Source organism: Mandrillus leucophaeus, unplaced genomic scaffold (assembly GCF_000951045.1).
Source record: "Mandrillus leucophaeus isolate KB7577 unplaced genomic scaffold, Mleu.le_1.0 Scaffold152, whole genome shotgun sequence".
Classification (NCBI taxonomy): domain Eukaryota; kingdom Metazoa; phylum Chordata; class Mammalia; order Primates; family Cercopithecidae; genus Mandrillus; species Mandrillus leucophaeus.
Genome location: NW_012101499.1, coordinates 1,605,570 through 1,631,509, shown reverse-complemented (window position 1 = coordinate 1,631,509; position 25,940 = coordinate 1,605,570). Strand labels below are relative to the sequence as shown.

At 40.5% G+C, this 25,940-nt stretch overlaps 1 protein-coding gene across 1 annotated transcript in view; it reads right to left on the bottom strand.

The window, feature by feature from the left end:
• Window positions 1–25,940, bottom strand: part of LOC105535964 — a 106,043-nt gene that overhangs the window by 67,404 nt on the left and 12,699 nt on the right. Inside the window, 2 exon segments of the mRNA XM_011975223.1 lie at window positions 18,196–18,257; window positions 22,496–22,624. Of these exon segments, the coding sequence (XP_011830613.1) occupies window positions 18,196–18,257; window positions 22,496–22,624 (191 nt within the window).

The window sequence follows — 25,940 nt, the reverse complement described above, 5'->3', positions numbered from 1 at the left end:
GGTAGAAAATATTTGCAACAGATTTAAAAGATAAAATATTGGTAAACAAAAACTGTGCCTATAAACCAATAATAAAAGGTAAAACAATCAAATAAAAAACAGGTGAAGAACAAAACAAAGATATTCACAGAAACAATGTAAAGGACAAATACAAAAATATGATCTACTTTATTTCTAATTATAAAATCCAAATTAAAGCCACACTATACCCAGTAATTTGCTCATGCGATTGGGAAATTTGTAAAAATTTCATTATATTCGAAGATTTGCAAGTTATGTGGGGAAAGAGGCATCTATATGCTGTTTAGCTTTTTTTCTGAATTGTTTTGGCAGCATGTTGCAATTGAAAAATGTTTTGACCTTGAGCACATCAATTCCACTTTTCAGAGTCTCCAGTAAAGGAGAAGCTTAAATAGATTTTGACACCTTCATATATGGAATATAATGCAGTGGTATTTAAAAAAACTCAACTATAAGGAAAAAGCAGAGTTTTTTTTTCTTTTTCCACACTGTTACACAAAATGCCTTGCAATGTTCTTTGTATTTCTTCTGTTTGTGTAAATGTTCCCCAAAATGTCTTTGGTGAAATATGTAAGTATATCAGCCTGTGTGTAAGGGAGTACAGGGTGTGGAGGGAAGTCCACTGGGTGAACATGGCCACCACCAGGATGGAAATGGCTAGGGATGGTGTAGGTGGTGGAGGAGAGAGTAGCTGTGAGCCTGTAGGCTTCTGGATTGTTTGAGTCATGTTACAAGAATCTGCTAATGTATCATTTGTAAAATTTAAAAAGGAGATCACCTGAGGTTAGGCGTCTGAGACCAGCCTGACCAAAATGGTGAAACCCGGTCTCTACTAAAAATTAAAAAAATTAGCTGGGTGTGGTGGTAGGCGCCTGTAATCCCAGCTACTCTGGAGGCTGAGGCAGGAGAATCCCTTGAACCAGGGAGGAGGACATTGCAGTGAGCTGAGATTGTACCATTGCACTCCAGCCTGGGCAACAAGAACAAAATTCCGTCTCAAAAAAAAAAAAAATTGCTGTAAGTTCTAAAATGTTCGTGGGAATGAAAATGAAAATGAACAAGTAGAGGAACTGGCATTAGAATGATAGTAACAAAAGCTGTATAGCAACAGGAAAAATGTCTATAACATGATGTGAAAAAAATTGAAATTATAGATATGCTGTGATGGTTAAATAGAAAACATATTTGCCTGGGGACAAAAACTGGGAGGAAATATTGTGATTCTTAAAATCCATTTTCTAAGCTTTTATTTAAGTATTAAGATGCAGTTCCTCTCTCTCCACACCTTGTTTCTTGGAGGAAGGCAGAGGTTTTTCTAGTCAATGTTTAACAACCCTGGGAGGGTAGGTGGAGGAGCCCCGATGTGCAGTACCTGCCAATTTCTGTGGTGTAACTACTCTCACCATAGCTGATTTCAAGCTAGCAACTCAATGTCAACCAGCTTCTAAAATTCCTGGCAAATTAAAAATTGGCTCTCACCAACTGATATAAGCTGGCTTCAGTACATCATTGAAGATGGGGTGGGAGTACAAAGGCATGTCTTCTCTTGAACTTCTTGTTTAAGATGTTTCAGGATGACTTGTGATGTTTCAGGATGTTCTTGGATGACTTATAGTAGCTAATTGAGTGTGTGGTTTGGGATGTCAACTGTTGAGGGGGCTGGAGTACTTGAGCATGTAACAGAGATAATATTTAAGAGGAGATTTTCAGGCCTATCTTGTGAATGTTTTTGCCCTAAGTTTCCTGCCCTTCAGAACAATGGGTTTCAGTGTGCTGGAGAAAGGCAGTGATGAACTAGACTGAGACATGGCTCAGTTGAGACTGTAGGTGATGACAGTGATGGTGATGGTGATGATGGTGGTGATGATGGTGATTATGTGATAATGGTGATGATGATGATGGTGGTGGTCGTGGCAATGATGGTGATGACAGTGGTGATGATGGTGATAATAGTGGTGATGATAGGTGATGATGGTGATGGTGATGATGGTGGTGATGATGGTGGCAATAATGACAAGGATGATGGTGGTGATGACGGTGATGGAGATGGGGTTGTGATGATCATGGTAATGATAGTGAAGATGATTTTGACTTCATATCCAGATAATGGGCCCAGAGCTAACTATTTTTGAGAAAAAAAGATTTTGAAAATTTACTGAATATATCAAGAGATAAACTTGGTGGAGTAGATCACGAAGATCCGTGTATGAGAGATTCCAGTTAGAAAGAAGAAGAGGGCAAGGCCCCCCTTCTGGCACATTGTGGGAAGAAGAAAAGAGACAGAGGCAAATGGAAGAGTTTGAGCACAAACGGAGCTTCAACTGTGAAAGATATGTAGCAAGTATGACAAAATTTATGAAGTCTGGGTTGTGAGTGCATGGATGTCCATTATAGTTCAGTGTGTTTTAAATATTTTCTCATTTACAAGTGGATCACATAAAAGCAAGTCCTTTCTGCAAAATCACTATATTTATACAGTATATTCAAGGAGGCCACATCTCATATTCATAATTTTGAAGATCTCATTATCACTGCACTTGCAGCTCAATTCTGTTGCAATGAAATGAGGACAAGTGGGTGAGCAGCTAGGAGAAATGAAGATAGGCCTAATTGATTGTTCAGTAACTGTTTGCCAGAGAATTTTGAACCTGAACTTTATAACTCCCAAAATTGTTCAAGCATAGTTTGCATGGCTGGAAGTGACAAGGAGTTGAATATAGAGCTTTGACTACGACTGCTGAGGCTGGATGCTCAGTTTTGGCCATGTCCACAGAAAAGGGGAGCCATGTGAGTTACCTTGATGAGGTCCAGGTACCCAACTTTTGAGGTAAAACCTCTATGAGATGAAAGCTGATCGGTATTCATAGCAAACAACTGGAGTCTACAGAACACGGCTGAGGAGCAAAGACAATTTGGAAATCTCTATATGGCTAATGGGGATCTGCTCAAGCACTCTCTTGGTAATTTGTGTGTAGTTAAAAAAAATCCATATTGATTTGGATTGCCACAGCCTCAACACACAGAGTTGGCACAGATGAAGAGGGAAATGTACATGCATGTGTGTGGGTATATGTGTGTGTGTGTTGTGTATGTGTGTGCATGCATGCATATGCATATATATGTGTGTGTATGGGTATGTGGGTATGGTATGTGGTATGCGCCTGTGTGTTTGGTATGTGTGTGATGCATATGGTATGTGCATGTGTGTGAGCACACCCACAGGCAACTGTGCAGATTGAGAAATCATTTTCCTTCTTGTACCCTGCCCAGTGGTTTGGAAATAAAGCCCAGTATCCCTACTGTTTATACCTCACCTTTCCAGTGTGGAAAATTCCAATGTGAGTGGCAATCAGAGAATTGGGAAACACGAAACTGACTTTTCTGTCATGGATTTGGCTATAGTTAAAAATGATCTCAAGGTGATTGGAGATTTTTTTTTCTTGGTGGTTTCCATTTGAGGTTAAGTAAATGCAGGTATTTGGATTGGACTGGATTTTGTTTTGGGCTCAGTAATTTAGGCGAAATAAGAATCAGGGGTTACTTCTGTAATGAGGAGAAAAGAAAATATATCAATTTCTAGGGGTCTGTGGCCCCTGTTATCACCATCCCCACTACAAGGGTGGGTGCAAGGCAGGTGGTAGGGTAGGAAGAGTGAGAGGAAGAAATATTTCTGGGTCAGATGGCTGGCCTTACTCTTTAATTTTTTTCCAATAGAATCCAGGGAATGTGGGAACAGAACAATGGGGGAAAATCCCCAAATAATACAAAACAAAACAAAACACCAACCTCAAACAAAAACAGAAAAGTTTTAAAACCAAGGAGGGAGGAGGGAGAAACAGGGGCCTGTGTAAGCTGGATTTGTATGTATTTGGGGAGCTTGGAGGACAAAGGACGAAATGTCTGGGGAAATCCGGGTGTGAGAGAGACATTTCAAATGAGAGAGATGTGGAATTTTAAAGAGATGTTTTTTGTGTACTATGACAATACTTTCTTTTTGGAAATCTTAACACGTTGTAGTAAAATGTTGTACCTTTAAAAATTTTTAATGTGGCTGAACTGATGTTTAAAATGCTACCTTCTGTTGAGAGGGGGCCACAGGATGGCTGGAATGCATTTAATTTTACCTCAAATCATCAGCATTTACTGAGCACTCTCTACAGACAGAAGAAGGAACTAGGTGTTGAGAAGATTTACAAACTCCTTTTAAAAATGTCACCATTGGCTGTTGTAGACAATCCCTAAGTCCTGCCTTGCCCTCAATCCTCGTGTCCAGGCATCCAGCCTGGCCTCCAAGCTCCCCCAGTCTCTTTTGGCCTGGCCTACATTTCTGGGTCCTCCCTGTGTCCTCACTGTGACACTGCAGGGGCTGGTCCCATCAACCCCTGCCTGGACCAGTGCCTCTACCCTCTCCCTGTGCTGGTCACTATGGACACAGACTCAGGACATAATTGCCCTAAAAAGTCACTCCATGCCATTTATCCCCTCTCCCCATGTTCTCCTGTAGGTCTGACTATCTGCAGAATAATAACAAGTACCAATGATATTAATCATCATAGTAGGAAAGATAGCTGATGTCTAGAGTCCTTCGCATGTGTGTGCTCCTACCCCAAGACAGGTGCTGGCTGGGCACAGTGGCTCATGCCTGTAATCCCAGCACTATGGGAGGCTGAAGTGGGTGGATCTCTTGAGGTCAGGAGTTCGAGACCAGCCTGGCCAACATGGTGAAACCCCATCTTTACTAAAAATACAAAAGTTAGCTGGGTCTGGTGGTGAATGCCTATAATCCCAGCTACTCAGGAGGCTGAGGAATGAGAATCACTTGAACCTGGGGGGCGGAAGTTGCAGTGAGCTGAAACCACACCACTGCACTCCAGCCTGGACAATAGAGTGAGACTCTGTCTGAGGAAAAAAAAAAAAAAAAAGAAGACAGGTGCTACTGTCATTCCACAGTAGGATGCTGAGGCACAGCATGGTGAAATAACTTGCCCAGGATCAAGAAGGAAGAACTAGACTTTGAAACTGGGAACTGTGGCCCCCAGAGTCCTCTATCTTAACCACTTTTGTTACTGGATTCCTTTATTTTATCTCATGTGTCCCCCATAGAAGCCCTTTGATTTTCTTATTAGTCCCCAAACATGCTTTTTTATGTGTGTGGTCACTTGTTCAAACTCTTTATACATTCCTTTCTTTCTATTTATCTGAGGCTGGCCTTCAAGCTTTGTTCAATACTTTCAATTGCCTCTGGTCAGTTATTTAATAATGTCCCCTCTTCAAGATAATCTGCCTTGAGCATACATTTTCTTATATGTATTTCTCTTCCAGGTCTACATGTTTTCCCACCTAGTCATCTGTGAGATCTTTGAGATCCACATCCATAGTCTTATATCCTATTTTATCTCCAGCATCTAATGCAGAATCTCTCACAGAGTTATGGTTGCACAAAGCACTGGTTCCACAGGGAGTTGTTCTTTAGCTCTACAATGTCCATTATCTCCCTGCCAATCTTTGAAATTGAATACTTTTCTCAAGCTTATTGACAAGTGACTGGAGGTCTCTCTCTGGCTTTTTTGTATATTTACTCTGATGAAGAGGCCCTGTCAAGAAACTGAGGGTATCCTTTGGTCAGCCAGGGACAAGCAGAAGGCCTCGGAATAATAGCCTTCAAGAAGCAGAATTTTGCCAACAGCCATGTGAGTTAGCTTGGATGCAGATCATTTCCCAGTTGAGCCTTCTGATAAGACTGCAGCCCCAGTTGCCACTTGATTGCAGCCTTACAGAAGACTGAAGCCAAGGACCTAAATAAGTCTTGCCCAGATTTATCATCCAAAGAGACTGCGAGATAACATGTGTGCATATTTTAAACTGATAAACTTTAGGGTACTGTGATACATAGCAACAGATCAGCAAAGCACACACCAAGGGTCTCAAATGTTCGTGACATAATAGCATAAAAATAATAAAACAAGTTGACAAACAAATCTATGATCAATGAATGTCATGAAATGTCTCAGAGACAACTGGGTAACCACATGAAGAAGTTGTCCCATGTATATGCGAGGGCCAATGAGATAAAGGAGCCCTAGTTAGCTAGTTTGATTTCATGGGGATTACTCTTGGTTGCATAAATTTAATTAATTGTTTGTTTATTTTTTTGAGATGGAGTCTCACTTTGTTGCCCAGGCTGGAGTGCAGTGGCATGATCTTGGCTCACTGCAACCTCTGCCTCCTGGGTTCAAGCAATTCTTCTGCCTCAGCCTCAAGAGTAGCTAGGACTACAGGCATATGCCACCATGCCTGCCTAATTTTTGTATTTTTAGTAGAGACAGGGTTTCACCATGCTGGCCAGGCTGGTCTCGAACTCCTGGCCTCATGATCTGCCTGCCTCAGCTTCCCAAAGTGCTGCAATTAGAGGTGTGAGCCACCATACCTGGCTGGTTGCATAAATTTATGTAGTAGATTTTACTTCTTTGTCTGAATTCCTACTATTTCCCACCGTACTGATCGTTTTCTGGGCTGATTTTTTTTTCTGATTTTAATTTAATCATGTTATGCTGTATATGAAGTGAAACCTTTAATGGGATAAATCAAACTAAATAAAATGTTTACTTACAAGGAATTCATTTTTGAGGACTGATTTGGACTCAATTCTCTTCCTGGATCTGGTAGCAAATTGAAAAATGTGCCAATTTGGTCCAATTCCCAGTTGTTACAGTGTTTTTGATATGATTTAAATGCCAGTGTAGAGTTCTGAAAAGAACTTGGTCTCCTCTTTGCCTGCAGTTTATCATTCTATCTCCTTTTAGATGAATTGTGTGTCATTCCTATAAAAATACCACAGTTGAAAACAAGCATTTCCCAGCCATGAGCAGTATGCTTCCTGAAGACATATTCCCTGGAAGGGAATGACATTGCTTATTTTTTCTATTGATCTGAGACAAAGTGGGTAGGACAGACAGCAATTAAAGAATTGGCATAATATAGGGTTTCTCTGTCTCAGCACTTGTGGCATTTTGGACCAAATAATCATTTATTGCGAAGGGCTGTCCTGTGCACTGTAGGATGCTTACCGGCATCCCTGACCTTTACCCACTCATTACTAGTAGCACTCTCAGGTCACGACAATCAAAAATGTCCCCTGGGGGTTGAGAACCATTCACATTATTCCACTACATGAACAGTCTGCCTCTATTCTGATTTATTCGACAATCAATAACAGCAATGGCTATAATCTAATAATACATCTACAAATGCATCTACAAATACATCTACAAATTATTTACTATATGTCTTATTTATAGATTTTTGAGAATTCATATTTCCACTTTAGGGGGTAAGGGTAGTATGTTTCTCTGGCATATTAAGTTGATGTTCATATTTCAAACAAAATTATAATGAACAAAGATTCCAAATACTGCTTTAAAAGGGAAGATACATATCTCTTTATTAAATGATATTTTAGACCCTTTTTCAGTGTTTTAAGAATCCTGTATTCTCTTACTACTGAGGAGGCAAACAATGTGTGTGTGACTCCGTCATTTTTGGTTGTATTCAAGAAAAGTATTCTGGGAGCCTCCATTCAGTAAATGAACGACATTTGCTTGAAATCATTGTTTGGCAAGAAAACAGTTTTCACTTTACAGCTTTAAAAGCTCGTAGTTTTATTTTTAAAAGTTAGTCATTTCCATTAGCAGGCAAGTAAATAAATATAAGAAAACAAAAATAAATGTTTATTATGTTTTTCCCCTAGTTTTTGATTATTGATTTGGTTCATTTTTGGTTTGTGGAAGCAAAAGAGCACATTAGAAATTTTATCCTTTCTGATTTACCTCGTGCAAAATTTTTAAAATGCATTATATGGATTTAGTATCCTACGGAAGAGACATGGAGTGGATGGTCATGGAAAATGACAGTCTTCCACGTCACATGGACCTGAAATTCAGTCTTCAACTCCCTTAGCTGTAAAATGGGACAGTAGCATCTTCTTCATGATGCTCCCAGGAACATTCAGTGATGGACCCAACCTTTGTGAAGTTATTTCTGATCTTGTCCTGCGTTGTTTTTTTGTGGCAAAAAACACATAACCTACATTTAATCTCATAATCATTTTAAAGTGTATAATATAGTATTGCTAACTACAGCACATCATTGTACAATAGATCACTAGAACTTTCTAATCTTGCAAAAATGAAACTCTATATTCATTAAACAACTCTTCATTTTCCCTTAAGCCCTGGCAACCATCATTCTACTTTCTGTCTCCATGAGTTTGACTATTTTAGATCCCTAGTATAAGTGGGGTAATACAGTATTTGTCTTTTTGTAACCAACTTATTTCACTTAGCATAATGTCCTCAAGGTTCATAATTTACTTTCTATATCACGTTTTCTTCATCCATTCATTTGACAATGGACATTTAGGTTGCCTCCATATCTTGGCTATTGTGAATAATACTGTGACGAAAATGAATGTGCAAATATCTCTTTGTGAGCCTCTTTTCAATTCTTCTCATATAAACCCAGCTTGTTCTACATTTTAACTTCCTAGTCCTGTGAACATAGTTTTATGATTAGAATAATAGAATCTTCTCTAGTATTTTTTGGCCCTTTTTTGGTATCTCTCTTTTAAAAACATGCCTATCTTCTCCTACTGGTCAGAGTAACCTGATGTCAGAGACTGTGCCTTATTCATCTTTGGGTCCCCAGCACGTAACTAGTGCTCAGTAAAGAATGTTGCTTGTCTGACTAATTGGACCAACACATTATTTAATTGATGAGTGTAAATGGAGATACTGGCATAGAGAAGGCTCTTGATAAATGTAATGTTTTCTCCTTCTACAAGTTAGAGTCATGAAGATGGGATTGGAACAAGTGCAGTACAAAAACGTCATCCAGTAACGTATTCTCCATTGCATATAAGTGACAGAGAACCTCCTGTCCAAATATGGGGTTTTGAAACATAACAAAACATATTCTGGTAAAAATCAACAGTATAGTTTGAAGGATACATGATTAGTGTCTTTTTTCAGTGCATTGAATAGACAGCAAACAAAGTAGAACCAGTTAAACACCAATATTTAGTTAAAGACAGGCCACACACTAAACTGAGATATTCTTATTAAGGTAAGGAGAAATTCCTGGTATCATCTTCTTGTTTGAGTTTCCACATGCAGACCTCCCTGCAGTTAAGTCAGAGAAGGTCTGCATCTATTTACTTGTTCATTCATTCACCCCTGAGTTAGACAAATTTTTATCTTGCACTTCCCACATTTTCCCCCAGCCTCTGTGCCTTTGTGGGATTTAAATATCAATGGATATGGACAATGTTCAAATGATTTCTAGAAGTTTTAATGAAATTGATTGATAATGTATATGGAATTCCCATCACATGGAATTGACTTTTTCTTTGAATGGAATCAGAACAGTCAAGTCAGAATCTAGTATTTGAGAAAAGGGGGACATTAAACATCTTTGTTTTCTGTTTTGTCTTTATTTGGTTGTTTTATGTAACGTGGCACTGGTTGGTATACCCTCTAGTGCTCTGCCACTCTGGTATTTATTTCAAATGTTTTAGCTTGTCCTGAATTAGCTGTGGTTTCTAACATATGTAATTAAAGGACATCAGTACTGGTCTCTACCTGACCAGAGGCATGCCACAGACAGATGATTCTTGGCAAATTACAACCTTGAAACCAAGGAACTGTGCGGGGCTCCCTTTCTGGTGGTGCAGAAGCAGTGCAGAAGACTGCCATGGATGTATCAGGAGAAACTGATGCTGATACATTTTATAACAAAAATGATACAATTATAATAAACATACTTTACAAGTGGACACTGACTTACACTCTTTACAAAATGATTTCCTGGTCTTACCTGACCCTCATGGCATCCTTAGGAAGCAGGTTTAGACTTCAGAGGAGTTAAGTGACCAAACCCATGCTTGTTAAAGTAGAGCTGTTGGAAATGTTTGGGTAATTGCCCCGCATCACCAGCTAACATAAGGGCTGTCTGGTTTGTGAAGAGAACAAGGAGTGCTTTGGATTCAAATATACTCAAGTCCAAATCCTTGTTTAGGTGCTTATTCGCTTTGTAACTTTGGCAGCTTCTTAGTCTCTTTGTTTCAATTTCTTCATCTACAAATTTGTAATATAATAGTTAACCTGAAGGATTGTTTTAAGTTTGAAATTTTTATGTTCTTTCCCTAACCTCAAGTAATGGTATCTTTTTCAATATTACTCCCCCAACTCTACAGACATGAATTGGGTGTCCTACAATTTATCTCATCCTGTCACTAACTCCTAGAGTTATTGCAGACCCAAAGGTAAAGGGCTCAGACCCACAAGACTGCCCCTACTTTGGATACCAGTCATAGTAGAGTGCTCAGATTATCCACACTTCTGCTCAGCTGGCTACAAATTCAGGGGTTCCCTTGATATCCTCCCTTCCCCCACCACCTGGTTTGAGAATTTGTAGAATAATTCATAGAACTCAGGAAAGCAGTGTACTTACGTTTACCAGCTTGTTATAAAGGATACAACTTAAGAATGGCCAGATGGGGCCTCATGCAGTGGCTCACACCTGTAATTCCAGCACTTTGGGAGGCTGAGGTGGGTAGATCACCTGAGGTCAGGAGTTCGAGACTAGCCTGGCCAACATGACAAAACCTGGTTTTTACTAAAAATACAGAAAATGTAGCCAGGCATGGTGGCATGTGCCTGTAATCTCAGCTACTCAGGAGGCTGAGACAGGAGAATTGCTTGAACCTGGGAGGCGGAGGTTGTGTGAGCCAAGATCACGCCACTGCACTCCAGCCTCGGTGACAGAATGGGACTCCATCTCAAAAAAAAAAAAAAAAGAAAAAAGAAAAAAGAATGGCCAGATGAAAGACATACACAGGGCAAGGTATGGGGAGTAAGGAACATGATACTTTCCTGCCCTCACCGAGGCACCTCACCTCCCAGCACACTGAGCATTTACCAACCCATAATTTCTCTGCACCCCATCATTTAGGGGTTTTATAGAGGTTTTGTTACATAGGCATGGTTGATTAAGTCATTGGCCATTGGTTGCTGAACTCAATTTCCAGTCCCTCTCTCCTCCCCCAGAGTGAATGGGACTGAAAGTTCTAACCCTCTAATTCCACGGTTGCTTTTTTTCTGGCAGCCAGACCCCTATCCTGAAGCTAGCCAGGGCCCCACCCCCAAGTCATCTCGCATCAGCGTATAAAAGACCCTCATCACTCAGGAGACTCTGTGAGTTTTAGGAGCTGTGTGCCAGGAGCCAGGAACAAAGGCCAATGTATATTTTTTATTATGCTTACAGAAATGGAATAACATCCTAAAATCCTGCTTCCAATGGGAACTTAACAGCACTGTTCCTTTTTTCTAGTACGGAGTTGTTACCAGAAAGGGGCCCCTATCCACACCCCAAGAGAGGGTTCTTGAATCTCATACAAGAAAGAATTCGGAGTGAGTCCATAGAGTAAAGTGAAATCAAGTTCATTAAGACAGTAAAGAAATAAAGAATGGCTACCCCATAGGCAGAGCAGTGGCATGAAGTACTCAAGCTGCTTATACTTACTGTTGCTTCTTGATTATATGCTAAATAAGGGGTGGACTATTCATGAGTTTTCTGACAAAGGAGTGGAAAATTCCCAGTACTGAGTGTTCCTCCCCCTTTTAGACCATACCCTCCAAAGGGAGGGTAACTTCCTTTGCCATCGTATTTGTAAACTGTCATGGCACCAGTGGGAGTGTTTCTTAGCATGCTAAAGCATTATAATTAGTGTATAATAAGCACTGAGAATGTCCGGATGTCACTCTGGTCACCATCTTGGTTTTGGTGGGTTTTGTCTGGCTTCTTTACTGCAACTGTTTTATCATCAAGGTCTTTGAGATCTGTATCTTGCGCTGATCTCCTATCTCATCCTATGACTAAGAATGCCTTAACCCTGGAAATGCAGCCCAGTAGGTCTCAGCCTCATTGTACCCAGCCTGAATTCAAGATGGAGTCACTCTTGTTCAAATGCCTCTGACAGGATAGAGCCAGGACTGGGCCCCAGGCCATCTAGCTGACCTCATATTTCCAAGTGTGGCAAAGTCCTACATCACGGTATTGACAAGGTAGAATGAAGGAGTCCTACATTCCCACTCTCTGGAGCTCTGGCTCTAACACCATTTCTAACACATGCTAAACAGGAGTAACGGAATCTTCTTTGACAAACATTGAGGGCACAGCATTAAGAGGGATTTTCCTGTTATGACTCCTTATTTCCACAAGATGTGGAAGGTTGTGCAAAACAAAGCCACACGCACACATACTTAGGTCCTTCCTGAGAGCCTAGACTAAATTTTATGGCAAACAGAAAGCAGAGAGATATGAAGGTCCATGGCAAGTAGGATAGTACCACACAACACAATACAATATGACATAATCACAGAATATTGTTCATTAAGGGATAAAGAAAATACTGTATTACAAAAACAATTGAATGGCCAAAACATCCTGGCTAACCCGGTGAAACCCTGTCTCTACTAAAAAATACAAAAACTAGCCGGGCGAGGTGGCGGGCGCCTGCAGTCCCAGCTACTCAGGAGGCTGAGGCAGGAGAATGGCGTAAACCCTGGAGGCGGAGCTTGCAGTGAGCTGAGAACCGGCCACTGCATTCCAGCCTGGGCGACAGAGCGAGACTCCGTCTCAAAAAAAAAAAAAAAAAAAGAAAATGAAATATTATCATTTGGGACAATATAGATGAACCTGGAGGACATTATGCAAAATGAAGTAAGCCAGGCATAGAAAGATAAATGCCATATGATCTTACTCATCTCTGGAATCTAAGAAAGTCCAACTCAGAGAAATGTAACTGAATACCCCCATTTTTCTAAAAGGTGGTTTAATTATTTTTTTTCCCCTCTATCACTTTTTTTCTCATGTCTCTGGCTCCCTATTTCCTACCTAGCCCTTCAGAAATGCAAATGTAACCTTTCACCTCCCCCATCACCAGACATTCCTTACACGGCAAGTTCATCTAACTGTGCGCTCCAAGATGGATCTCTCCTGGAGAGCTGACAGTTGATTTGCACACCAAAGCATGCCCCATGGAACTTTCACTTGTAGGGGGTTGCCTTGGAACTTTGATCCACTAGAGGGCATATGGAAAGCATGCCTGCTTGGCTACTTTTACAACTTACATCTGCCCAGGAAGGCGCCAACTCAACTGTTGATAGACAAGGCACCAACCTAACAGGGGGAACCCTGCCCTTGCTCATTCCCCACCCCGCCACCTTATAAAGGTGCCCGCTTTCTGCTCCAAAGGTGAAGCAGTACAGCAGGACATCTGTGCCTCTTCCCCAAGCTAGCTTTGGAAGAAATTCACTCTTTTAGGTATCAGACCTTTCTTTTTTTAACTGGACTCTAAATGCAGCAAGCAACTAAACTGCACTTCCGTTACAGAAGCAGAGAATTGAATGGTAGTTACCAGAGGCTGGATGTTTTGGGAGGAATGGGGAGATCTTCTCAAAGGGTACAACTTTCAGTTATGGAGGAAAAGTTCCGGAGATTTATTGTACAGTTTGGTGACAATGGTTAATAATGCTTCATTGTATATTTGAAATTGACTAAGAGAGTAGGTCTTCAATGTTTTCACCACCCCAAAAAAAATAAGTACATAAAGCGATGCGTATGTTAATTTTCTTGATTTGATAATTTCATAATATATACATATATCAAAACATCATGTAAATATGTGTAATTTCTAATATTAATTTTTATATTTTATTTTTAATTGACAAATAATAGTTCTATATATCTATGAGGCACAATGTGATGCTTTGATATATATTTATAATATAGAATGATTAATTCAGATTCATTAACAAATTCATTACATGCTTTTCATCTTTGTGGTGAAAATATTTTAAATCTACTCTCTTGGCAATTTTGAAATATATAATGCATTATAAATATTTTATAGTCACTATTCTGTGCAATAGATCACTAATGCTTATTCCTCCTTGTCTAACTGAGACTTTGTACCTTTTGATCAACATCTCTCATTTCTTCATACACGCCTCTCCCCCAGCCTTTGGTAATCACATTCTACTTCCACTTATATGAGTTCAACTTTTTTAGATTCCACATATAAGTGATATCATGTAATACTTGCCTTTCTGTGCCTGGCTTATTTCGTGCAGCATAATGTACTCCAGGTTTATCATGTCTCAAATAACAACAGTTCCATCTTTTTAAAGGCTACACAGTACTCCCTTGAGTATATAGATCACACGTTCCTTATCCATCCATCTGATGGTGGACACTTGGGCTGCTTCCATCTTATCGATTGTGAATTATGCTGCAACGAACATGGGAGCACCAACATCTCTTCAACATGCTGATTTCTTTTTTTTTTTTTTTGAGACGGAGTCTCGCTCTGTCGCCCAGGCTGGAGTGCAGTGGCGCGATCTCGGCTCACTGCAAGCTCCGCCTCCCGGGTTTACGCCATTCTCTTGCCTCAGCCTCCGAGTAGCTGGGACTACAGGCTTCCGCCACCACGCCCGGCTAGTTTTTTGTATTTTTAGTAGAGACGGGGTTTCACCGTGTTAGCCAGGATGGTCTCGATCTCCTGACCTCGTGATCCACCCGCCTCGGCCTCCCAAAGTGCTGGGATTACAGGCTTGAGCCACCGCGCCCGGCCAACATGCTGATTTCAATATATTTCTATTTGTTAATTATACCTCAATAAAGCTAGGGTGAGGAAAAATATATCAGCCACTTGTCAAATTAAAAAAAAAAGAATATTTCTCATGTTCTTTGTCCTAAAGCAAGAATAAATGTAATCAGTATTTCTGGGAGTCCACACGAACTGTCTGGGATGTGAGAACAGTCCTCAGTCACATATCAGCACTTATTTTCCTCATCAGCTCAGGGCTCACTGGCTGTGACAGGCACAAGCACGTTCCTGCCAAGTCCTTCATCAAAAAATGTTTTCCTAATTCAGGCAGATGGAGATTATCATCAACTTCAAGACCGCCCAAAAGAAGAACCGAATGCTTCAGTTAGTGGGACTGCGTGGAGAAGGGTTCAGACAGAGGGAACCTTGAGCAACTGGATACTGTGTGAGCCAGCGGAGACAGCCAGGGGAGGTCCAATGAAATCAAGCCAGAAATGCTCCATCCAGACCCTTTTTGCCCTGGGCTTAAAGGACAAAGCTTCCTTATTGGACAACTGCCTTCATCTTCACTCCTTCTATGTATTAATACATGTTGAAAGAAAATTTATTTCCCTGGTTGTTTTAAAATATAGTGCAGTGGGAGAAAATTTGAGGCACAGTAAGGCCAACAGATAAGAACATGACTGCCATTGAAAAGATAGTTTGCTTCTCACAGTTCCCAAGAAGAGAGCCCACATCATGCCACGAGGTGCCATATATGGAAACGCCAAGATAGGCCATAGGAAGAGGAATCGAGGGTACTGTGGGCAAGAGCCTTTATTTTGTTTTGTTTTGGTTTTGTGGGAAGGGACAGGTGAGGCAGGGTAAGCAGGCTTGGGATTGGCTAGTATGAATCATTTCAGTGGGCTCTGGGATGGAGGGGCTCTCCCTGGTTGTCTGGTACCTTCCCTGAGGATAGGGGGATAGTGGCCCAGAGTATGAAAGCCCCATAGAGGGGGCGGTGGGGTGTGGGCTCTGGGTTGGTTGTTTTACATGTGAAAGGTGTACTCACAGGGGTCCTTTACTCCCTCTAGGAATCAGCTGGTCCTTGGGGCTGGGGTGGGGAGAACAGTTCCTACAGGGCCAGCAGCCCCCAAGATGTCAAGGCATCAGAATACAAAAAATAAAATACTTGGTAATACACTGGCCAAATTTTTATATCATTATTGCAAGACCATCCCAGATTCACACTGGACAGAAACGAGTCACCTTGTCAATGTCTAGATGGGACTTTGTAAGAAGCCCGGTCATCAAAGGCTCAGCGCAGCCATTTCTAGGGAACATGCAGTTGGGCTCAGTGGTTCTGTGTGGGGCAGTCATCAAAGGCTCAGCGAAGCCATTTCTAGGGAGCGTGCAGTTGGGCTCAGTGGTTATGTGTGGGGCTGATCAAGGAGGCCAAACCTTAAGGGTCCATCTGGTAAGGGAGGCTCAGCTGAGCAGCACAGAGAGGGCTTGGTGACGGTTCTGATATTTTAGATTTAAATGAATCTTGGTTTGATAAACTTTATGAAATATGTCATGTATCATCCAATTTCACAAGCATTTCTATGTCAATTTTATGAAGATATTAAATCATTTTTTGAACCTGAGATTTTTATCTGGAAGCCTTTTCATGACTTTATTAATCCACAGCTGCCTTTTTTTTTCTTTTTTTCCTTTTCTTTTTTGAGTAGAAGAGTGATAACAGGACCTGAATAGTAAACACTGTTTTGTTTTGTTTTTTAACTTGAGAAACTCAAGCCCAAATAATAATTTAAAATCTTCAAGAAAAATAGAGATTTTTTTTCCCCCTCAGCTAAAATCTAAAATTCATATGGCTAGAGCTGTACCTTTAAGTATTCAGGCTTGATTCTTTCTAAAATATTGACTGGGAATTGACATGCAGTTTTAAAAAGAAGCCTGTTCTTTCCTTATGTACACATAGAATGTTCATCTACATGTTTAAGGCAACTGCAAATATTCTCCAGGTGATATAAAATAAACGGTTCCTGAAATCTAAAGTAATTATAGGGATATAGTATAAAGAAAGGGTCATATGTAAAAATCAGGATTATACTCTTGTGCTTATCAAAATTCTCCAGATAATAATGTTTAAAGATAATTCAAAAACATCTACTAGGCAATTTTATAACTTAAAAAACTCTTAAAATAAATTGTTTTAATCAGATCAATATAAATCTCTGAATCAAATTTAACTTTTAAATTGTGCCTCCTGTAAAACCTTCCAGGTAAGATGTAAAGTATTTGAATATTCAGTAATAATCACGGCAACGCTACCTGAAAAGTCAGAGCAGGGCCTCAATCTCCTCTCTAAGATTAGAAAAATGTCCCTTTGTTCTCTCTCCAGATATTCTTCTGATTTCTGCTGGGACCCAATTTTGTCTCGCTTTCCCTCATCTACTTTTCTTTAGCCAATAAACATTTATTATGCACCTACCTATTGTTGACAAAAAGAGTCAAACTGTAAAATATTTGAAGACATTTATTCTGAGCCAAATATGAGTGACCAATGGCCTGTAACACAGCCCTCAAGAGATCTTGAGAACATGTGCCCAAGGTGGTTGGGACACAGCCTAATTTTATACATTTTAGGGAGACATGGGACATCAATCATATACATGCAAGATACACATTGGTTCGGTCCAAAAAGGTGAGACAACTTTAAGAGGGAGAGGGCTTCCAGGTTAAGGGTAGAATTTCTGATTGGCAATTGGTTGAAAGAGTTGTTGTCAATAGAGAGGAGTGTCTGGGTTACAATAAGGGGTTGTGGAGACCAAAGTTTTATCATGCACATGAAACATCCAGGTAGCAGCCATCAGAGAGAATAGATTCTAAATGTTTCTTAACAGTCTTAAGGTCTGTGTTGATGTTAATGCTGGTTGGCTTTTCCTGAATTCCAAAAGGAAGGAGGGCATAATGAGACATGTTTGACCCTGCCTTCCTGTCATGGCCTAAACCAGTTTTTAGGTTAACTTTGGAATACCCTGGCTGAGAGGAGGGGCTGATTCCAATGGTTGTGAAGTGCTCAGAATTTTATTTTTTGTTTACTCTATGCAAAGCCTGCATTACACTAGGTAATGGACATGTAGCATTAAGCAGGGCAGACACAGTTCCCAACCTCATATCCTTAGCATCAAATGAAAGAAAGATAATTACAGGAGCAATTTCAGGTTATTCACTATGATAAGTGTTATGATAGGGAAGTACAGTGGATGATAGACCAAAATGTTTGAAAACATTTTGAGAGATGATTTAATAAAATTTAATGTAATTAAATTTTTGTGTTTTAAATACAATTTTATTTAATTTAATAAAAAGAGAGTCATCTATTGTGGACTTTTGAGGATCAAAGCCATTGGTCATCACTGGTGGTGGCCTAACGATGTACTCCTTTCTCAGGGAAGCCTTGGTCTTTTGTGCAATATATGAGAAGAAAGACAGAACCACCTGGCATGAGAAGAAAGTGATACCCTGGTTTGCTGACACGCATCCCATCATCATTAAGGGAGCTGGCCTTATGATAGATCCTATTCTGCAGAAAACAGAAGGGATGGTAGAATTAAAAGAACATTCCAGAGGTAGTGAACATATGTGGAAAGGCCCATGGCTGGGGATTGAGAGGGAAGAGAGGGAAGTTTGCAGGGTTGTGGAGGACCCTGCCTATTGTCTATCCTCAGGGCAGTGGGAACCCTCTCAAGGGTTTTATTAGGGGTTGTTGTTTAATGATATTGCCCTGCAGGAGAGTCACTTTGGCTGCAGGGTGGGTTCAACAGGGGTGAAGGAGACTGGCCACAAAGCTGTTCTGGTAAATCAAAGAAAGGTTCTCAAACATTTTGGTCTTAGGGCTCCTTTACACACAAAAAATACTGAGGATACTAAAGAGTTTTTGTTTTGTGGTTGTACCTACCAATATTTGCCAAATTAGAAATTAAAACAGAAAATTTAAAAATTATTTAACTTATTAAAAATAACATTAATTAAATAACATTAATTACATGTTAACATGACTTTTTGTAAAACAGAACTCTATTTCAAAAACCAAAAATCTAGAGATTTTTGCAAATTTCTTTAAAGTATAGTCTCATAGAAGCCTGATAGAGTCTCATTTGCTTTCACAGTCAGTCTGCTGTGAGTGCTTTTTAGTTTAAGTACACAAAGAAAATCCAGACTTAAGCAGATGTATAGTTGGAAAATGGAGAAATATTTTAATGGTCTTTTCAGATAATTGTGCATATTATTCTTTGATACTGCACCAACATTCAACAGATGGTAGTTTCTTAAAGCAGAATCTGAAACCATATCAGTACACTTAAATTCTGTATACTGAAAACCATTAATCTCTCTTGAACTTTAAATGGGTTTTATCCATGCATGATATGATCTTGTAGACACCTGCAAGGACCTTGGAGATAGATCCTTAGGGGTCCCTGAATCACCTCTTGAGAATAGATTCAGAAAATCAAAGAAGCTATGATAGGAACCTGAATGAGGGAGGTAAAAGGAACAGTAGAGATGTAATGAGAGATAGATAAATACAGCATTGCTGGAGAATTGGGGATGGATCTGATTTAGGTAAAGAGGAAGAGATGCCTCCCAGGTTCTGGCCTGGGTGAATGATGGTGCATTCACTGATAAGAGTGCATTCACTGATAAGGATGAGAATCAAGTTTGGGCAAAATGAGGTGGATTCTTTTGGGCATGTTGGAATTAGGGACTTTCAGACATCCTAGAAGTGATGCACACTTGAGCCTGAAGCTCACGAGAGTCTTCGCTCAAGTCCAAATGTCAAGGACAGATTTGGATTGAAAATCTTAAGTGTATGCGACAATAAGTAAAGCCAGAGAGCAGGCAAGGTAACCAGCAGAGAGTTCTCCACAAGCTCAAAGAGAGGAGACTGAGGGCAGAAACCTATAAAATACTGACATTTGTGGGACAAGAAGGAGGAAGAAGAAATCTAAGAGAAGACTGAGTTGAAGAAGAAAACCAAGAAAGATGCCATGATATGGAAAGCAAACAAAGAAGGGGAGTGCTTCAAGAACAAGGAAGTGGCCCCTGGGGATATGTGCTGTGGTGATTCAGGAATATACAAACTGATGAGCTCAGAGCGTAGACCTGCAGTGGCAGCGCATGGGGGAGGGAAGTGCAGGAGTCAGGATACTTCATCCCTCACTCCACGCTTCATACCACTTGCCTTAGTTGAACACCTGCTCGGGTATAGGCACAGAATTTTTCTAACACGGCCCTCACTTTTTATGCTGGTTGTAGTTAATACTGTGGGGAAAGTAGAGAATAAGCAAGCAAACCAATATGTGCTTATAATCTTACAGGAATCCCCAAACAAGCTCTAAAATGTAGAGAAGACCAATTCACATTTCCTTACATTCAATGCTAAAATCCAAAATGCTCTGGAAACTAAAAAGTTGGTCATATCTCATTTGATGTCAAAACCAAACTGAGAAGACTTTAGGATGGTTACAGTCTTGTTTTAGCCGATTAAGTTTCTATTTACATTACTCAATAAAAATTGTCAGTGTTCCTGTTTTGTGGTGCTGCCTCAGACCCAGCTGGAGGTATATATAAATTACATCACCCCTTTGAAATCTGGCAATGTCTGAATGCCTAACAAATCCATAAGGATTGCATATAAGTGATCATGGACCTGTTTTGTCTCTGTTTTACAAGTGAATAAAAAAGAAACAAAGGTTAAATAACTTCTTCATATTCACACAGCCACACTGGGCTACTGTACCAAACTGTCTCTTAAGTAAGATATCCAACATCAAGTTAAGTAGCTCATATATCCATCCTCCTATCCATATGTCTATCCATCCACCCACCAACCCACCAACCCATCCATCAATCCACCTATGCATCCATCCATCCATCCATCCATCCATCCATCCATCCATCCATCCATCCATCCACCTAGCCACCTGTCTATTCATCCATCCACCCATCCATTTACCCATCCTTCCACCCATTCATGCATCCATTCATCCATCCATCCATCCATCCTTCCATCCACCCACCCATTCATCAATCCACTTATCCATCAACCCATCCATCCACCCATCCATCTATCCATCCACTTGTCCATTCATCAATTCATCCATCCATCCACCCATCCATGCATCCATTCATCCATCCATCTATCCACCCATCCACCCACCCATTCATCCATCCACTCATTCATCCACCCATCCATCTACCCATCCACCTGTCCATTCGTCCATCCACCCATTCATCCACCCATCCTTCCACCCATGCATGCATCAATTCGTCCCTCCATCCATCTACCCATCCATCCACCCACTCATCCATCCACTCATCCATCCACCCATCCATCCACCCATCCATCCACTCATTCATCATCCATCCATCCATCCATCCATCTACCCATCCATCCACCCACTCATCCATCCACTCATCCATCCACCCATCCATCCACCCATCCATCCACTCATTCATCATCCATCCATCCATCCATCCATCCATCCACCCATTCATCCATCCACTCATCCATCCACCTACCAATCCACCCATCCATGCATCCATCCGTCTACCTATCCATGTATTTATGGATGAGTATCCATCCATACATCCATCTATCCACCCACCCATTTGTTTGTCCAAAATATTTACTTGAGACTCTGTTATGTTTCAGACTGTTGAGGCAATGGTTCAAAGTTACTGGAAAAGTGAAAACTCCTTTTTTAAAAAATAGGACTTGCAGAAAGCATTCTTCCATAGATGCTACTGAAGGGCTCTGGGAACTGAAGGAATGATTATTTGTTTGTTTATTTATTTCGAGACAGTCTCGCTCTGTCGCTCAGGCTGGAATGCAGTGGTGTGATCTCGGTTCACTGTAACCTCCACCTTCTGGGCTCAAGCAATTCTTGTGCCTCAGTCTCCCGAGTAGCTGGGATTACAGGCATGTGCCACTATGCCTGGCTAAATTTTTTGTATTTTTAGTAGAGATGGGGTTTCACCATGTTGGCCAGGCTGGTCTCAAACTCCTGACCTCAGGTGATCCACCCACCTTGGCCTCCCAAAGTACTGGGATTACAGATATGAGCCACTGCCCTCAACCTGAAGGAATGATTTAATACTGAGCTTCATCCTGGCTGTATCAGGTATTGATCAACAGAGTTCTTCCAGCTCTCTTACCATTTACTCAAGGGCAAGAACCACATCTCTTCTCCTATGTCCTTTATATTATCCTTACAGGGCCTGTTTTAGTGTTTGGAGACTGTGGTCTCTCAAAAAACGACTAGGAGGAATCGAATGATTGATTTTCTTTGTGCTGTAGGAGGCAGAAGGATAAAAACAGGGCAGTACAAATGCATTTCAGATGGCAACCTCCAAAGGAATTGCAGAACTATTTTCTGAAACACGGAATAAAGAAAGCATGCCTTCAAATGTCATTAGAGAAAACTACTCTCCAAGGGAGAGGAAAGGCTATGGGAAAGGAAAATAGAAAAGCAGTACAACTAAGTGCATATTCTTGCAATTGTGGGGAGGCCTGTAGGGGAAGGTATATGTAAGAGTCACAGAGGGAACAACACACTCAAGAGGTTATAACATCACAACAGAAGTGCTTCACAGGCTCAGAGCCAAGAAACACATCCCTAAGTGCATGGAGGGAACAGTAGATGAGGACACTCAATGTGGAGAAATTGAGGGCAAGGGTAAAGTTGCATTCCATGACAGAGAACAGAATGACATCTACTCTGGAGAGCTGGGCACAGGATCCAGTTGCCTGGGAAGTACCCGCACCATTTCTGGGAATTTGACTGAATCATGTGCGCAGACCTGGAACTGAAACTTCCCACAGCTGTTGCTTGCATTGGAGTGGCGTGCTTTGGATTTGAATAACTCCATGGATTTAACCTGCAGGTTCTGGAGAAGACCAGGACGTTTTGCAAAAGCATAATGCAAACCACTCTTGAAGGAAATGACTCAGACAAGCGAAGTCTTTGCTCCAATGCTGGTATCATGTCCATTTTTGACTCTTGACCACAGGCTCACCCATAGATCTGGTGCTGGGACATGCCCTGCTTCCACGTTGAGGTCTCTTGCCCACGTTGGACCCTGTGTTCACCCTGGAGCCCCACCTGCCACCTGGTCTTGGCTCAGCATCTTTCTCTTGTGACAGCATGTCCCACATCCTGAGCTATGAATAGGAAGGAACCCTGAATCTTAGGATGAGATTGTTAACTTTAAAACTAATTTTTTTTTTTTACATCAGAACCTCTACTTTTCCCACAACAAAATCTAGTGCCCAACCCCAATCCTTAAAACAGTTAAAAGTAGAGGCTTTGGGTGGAAGCTAAGCAGTGGTGAGATGGAATGGGGTGAACAGAGTGAGACCCATGCCCCTCAGCTCTCCAGGCCCTGGGACCTGAAGATATAGAAGCATGGTAGGTTACTATTTTAATGATTTACATGGAATTTTCATTGAGAAAATCATTAAGGGTATACTTGTATACACATACACACTTGTGATATGTGTATTTTCTGTATTCTGTGTTATGCTTCCATAAAAGATGGAAATATGTCACCAATTAAAAGATAAAAAGGAAAGATCGAGATCCTAAGCATGCATTATCTAGCTGAATAAAATTAGAACTTGGATTTTCCATATCACATTTCAGATGACATGCTGTTTAGAGAAATTAGAATCACAAAGTTGAATCTAATCCTTGTATGTGTTGCCTATCAGTTTCTGAAAATGATTATTTTAAAAATCATATCATGTTTCTCTGGATTCTGTCACTACAGAATCCATTTTAATTTCCAAGGAAATTAAAATGAACTTTAGAGACCTCTTTAACCCCCTCTCCCCAAGAATTGTTCTTGAAAGGATTGCTTAAGAATTCACCACCACTGCCCTCCACTCTCAGCTTTAATTCATTTTTCCTGATGGAGGGGGAGAAATGGAACTTTAGGGATGGGGTAAGGGATGAAAGAACCAGAAACCCAAAGCTAGAACTAGGCTTTACTTTCATGTGACTGCACCAGATTACTCAGGAACAGGAGGAAGCTCAGTGTTCAAACAGACATGCTCACACTGCAGGGGTTGAAGTGGGGAGGTGTTAGAGATCCCAGGAAGCAGGGGGTGCCCGGGATTACTCAGTGTTCCCTGAGGGTGAAGGCATTTCACAAAGTGGGGTTGCTTTAACAACTTTGCTTCCTTTCCTTTCCCAATTTTACAAATCATCTGTTGCTGTCTGGGACACATTGACCCTGTTCCATGCATGGCTGTCCCAGGGGAGCAGGCCTTGTAACAGTGGGCATGCCTTGTCATGGGTGTCGTCAGCTCGTTACTGATGGCGTGTGTTTGCCAAAAGAACTTGCTTTTTCTGCTAGTACTGCCAAGTTTTATCGGAAACATGTGGATCCTATGTCTTTTGGAGGAAACGGAATCTTCCCTGTGCCAAGAATTTTACATGTATAATCTTCTCATATATGTCTCACAAACTCCTAGGAATGGCTATGATTGTCCTCTGTGAAATCAAGGTTTGGAGACATTAAGTTGCCTGAGATCACACAGTGAGTAGGTGGTAGAGGCAGGATTCTTACCCAGACAGCCTTAATTAAAATCCTGGGACTCTTAATGATTTCACTAGCCGTGCAAATGAAATACTTTAGTGTGGCAGGCGGAAAGAAACTATATGCCACTCTAATTAGTCACTGGAATGTGTAGTTAATGTTGGCAATGACCTCATTAATTTGTAAGCGTTTGATGGGAGGAAAGTCCCATTAATAAAATATAGTTTTAAAAAATGAGATTCAAGATTTCATTAGGAAAATATATTAACTTATTTTCTTGGAATTAGAATACATGTAATGCTTTATCTCAGTTACATAAGCAGAGCAAAAAATTAATAGGCAGTAAAGATCCAAAAAGGTGAAAACAGAAAAATGAAAACTCCCATTAAAGCAGTATAAGTCATTGAGAGACAACCACGGGTTTATTTTTCTTTTGTAGAAATAAACAGCCTCAGATCTCTCTTTTCCTGTTTGCTTATCCTGTACAGACATTTCCTTTTAGGACTGTGAAGATGTCATGCCATTATCTTCTATTTTTACTGTTTCTGCTGTGAAATCAGCTGCGTGCATGTCTTACTGTTGCCCCTTTGAAGTTAATATGCCCTTTACATTTTTTCTGGATGCTCTAAAGGTTTTTTATCATTGTTGTTGATTTCCAGCATTTTACCATGATGTTCTCTAGGTATGGTTTTCTTTGTATTTACCCTGCTTGTGGTTCACTGAACCTCCTGATTCTATGGGTTTCATGATAGTTGAGAAATCTTCAAATATTGTTTCTGCCATAATCTCTTTCTCCTTCCCTTGTAGCACTTCAATTGTACATATATTAGACCACTTCATCATGTCACATTTGTTTCTTATACATTTTTTGGGTATTTTATGCCCTTTTAAATACTCTAGTTTTTATCCTGGATTTTTATATTGGCCAATCTTCCGGTTTCCTAATCTTTTGTTTGATTGTGACCAATCTGCTGTTAAATCTATCTATTCAGCTCTTAATTTCAGTTATCATATTTTTCAGTTCTAGAATTTTCATTTGGTTTATTGATTTGAGTTTTCTGCTAAATTCTCATTTGTCTTCTAATTTCTTGAATATATGAATCTTAGTTATTTAAAGATCTATTTTTGACCATTCTCATATCTGGATCTGTTTCTATTACCTATCTTTTTCTTTTGGTTCTATTTTCTTGTATGCTTGGAAAATTTTCATTGCATAGTAGATATTGTATATAGGAAACTGTAGAAACTCGATCTGTGCTGTCTCATAGAGTAGCTGTAGGTGGCCATTGAACACTTGCAATGTGGGTTGCTTTTGTGTCAAGTACCCACTGGTTCACATCAATATGCTCCTCTTTCTTTGGGATATTGGCCGAGTTCTAGCTACCAGGTGTCTTCAGAGAGATCCTTTGGTATTTTGTCCAGCTTTCCAATCAGACATCAGCAGGATCAGGCAGCTACAAACCAGACTATTGGAGCCAGAAGTGGGCTTCCATGGCCATCCTCCTGCGCTACTTCCTCCCTCATAAATACTAACCTACTTGCTTTTCCTCTTCTCTGTTTATCACTTGGATTCACAAAATCTTCTAGAATATCTCCTCCAAGGGGAAGTTTTCCAAAGTGAGACTGGACTGCCCTGTATTCTTCTGAAGGTGAAGCTGCCTAA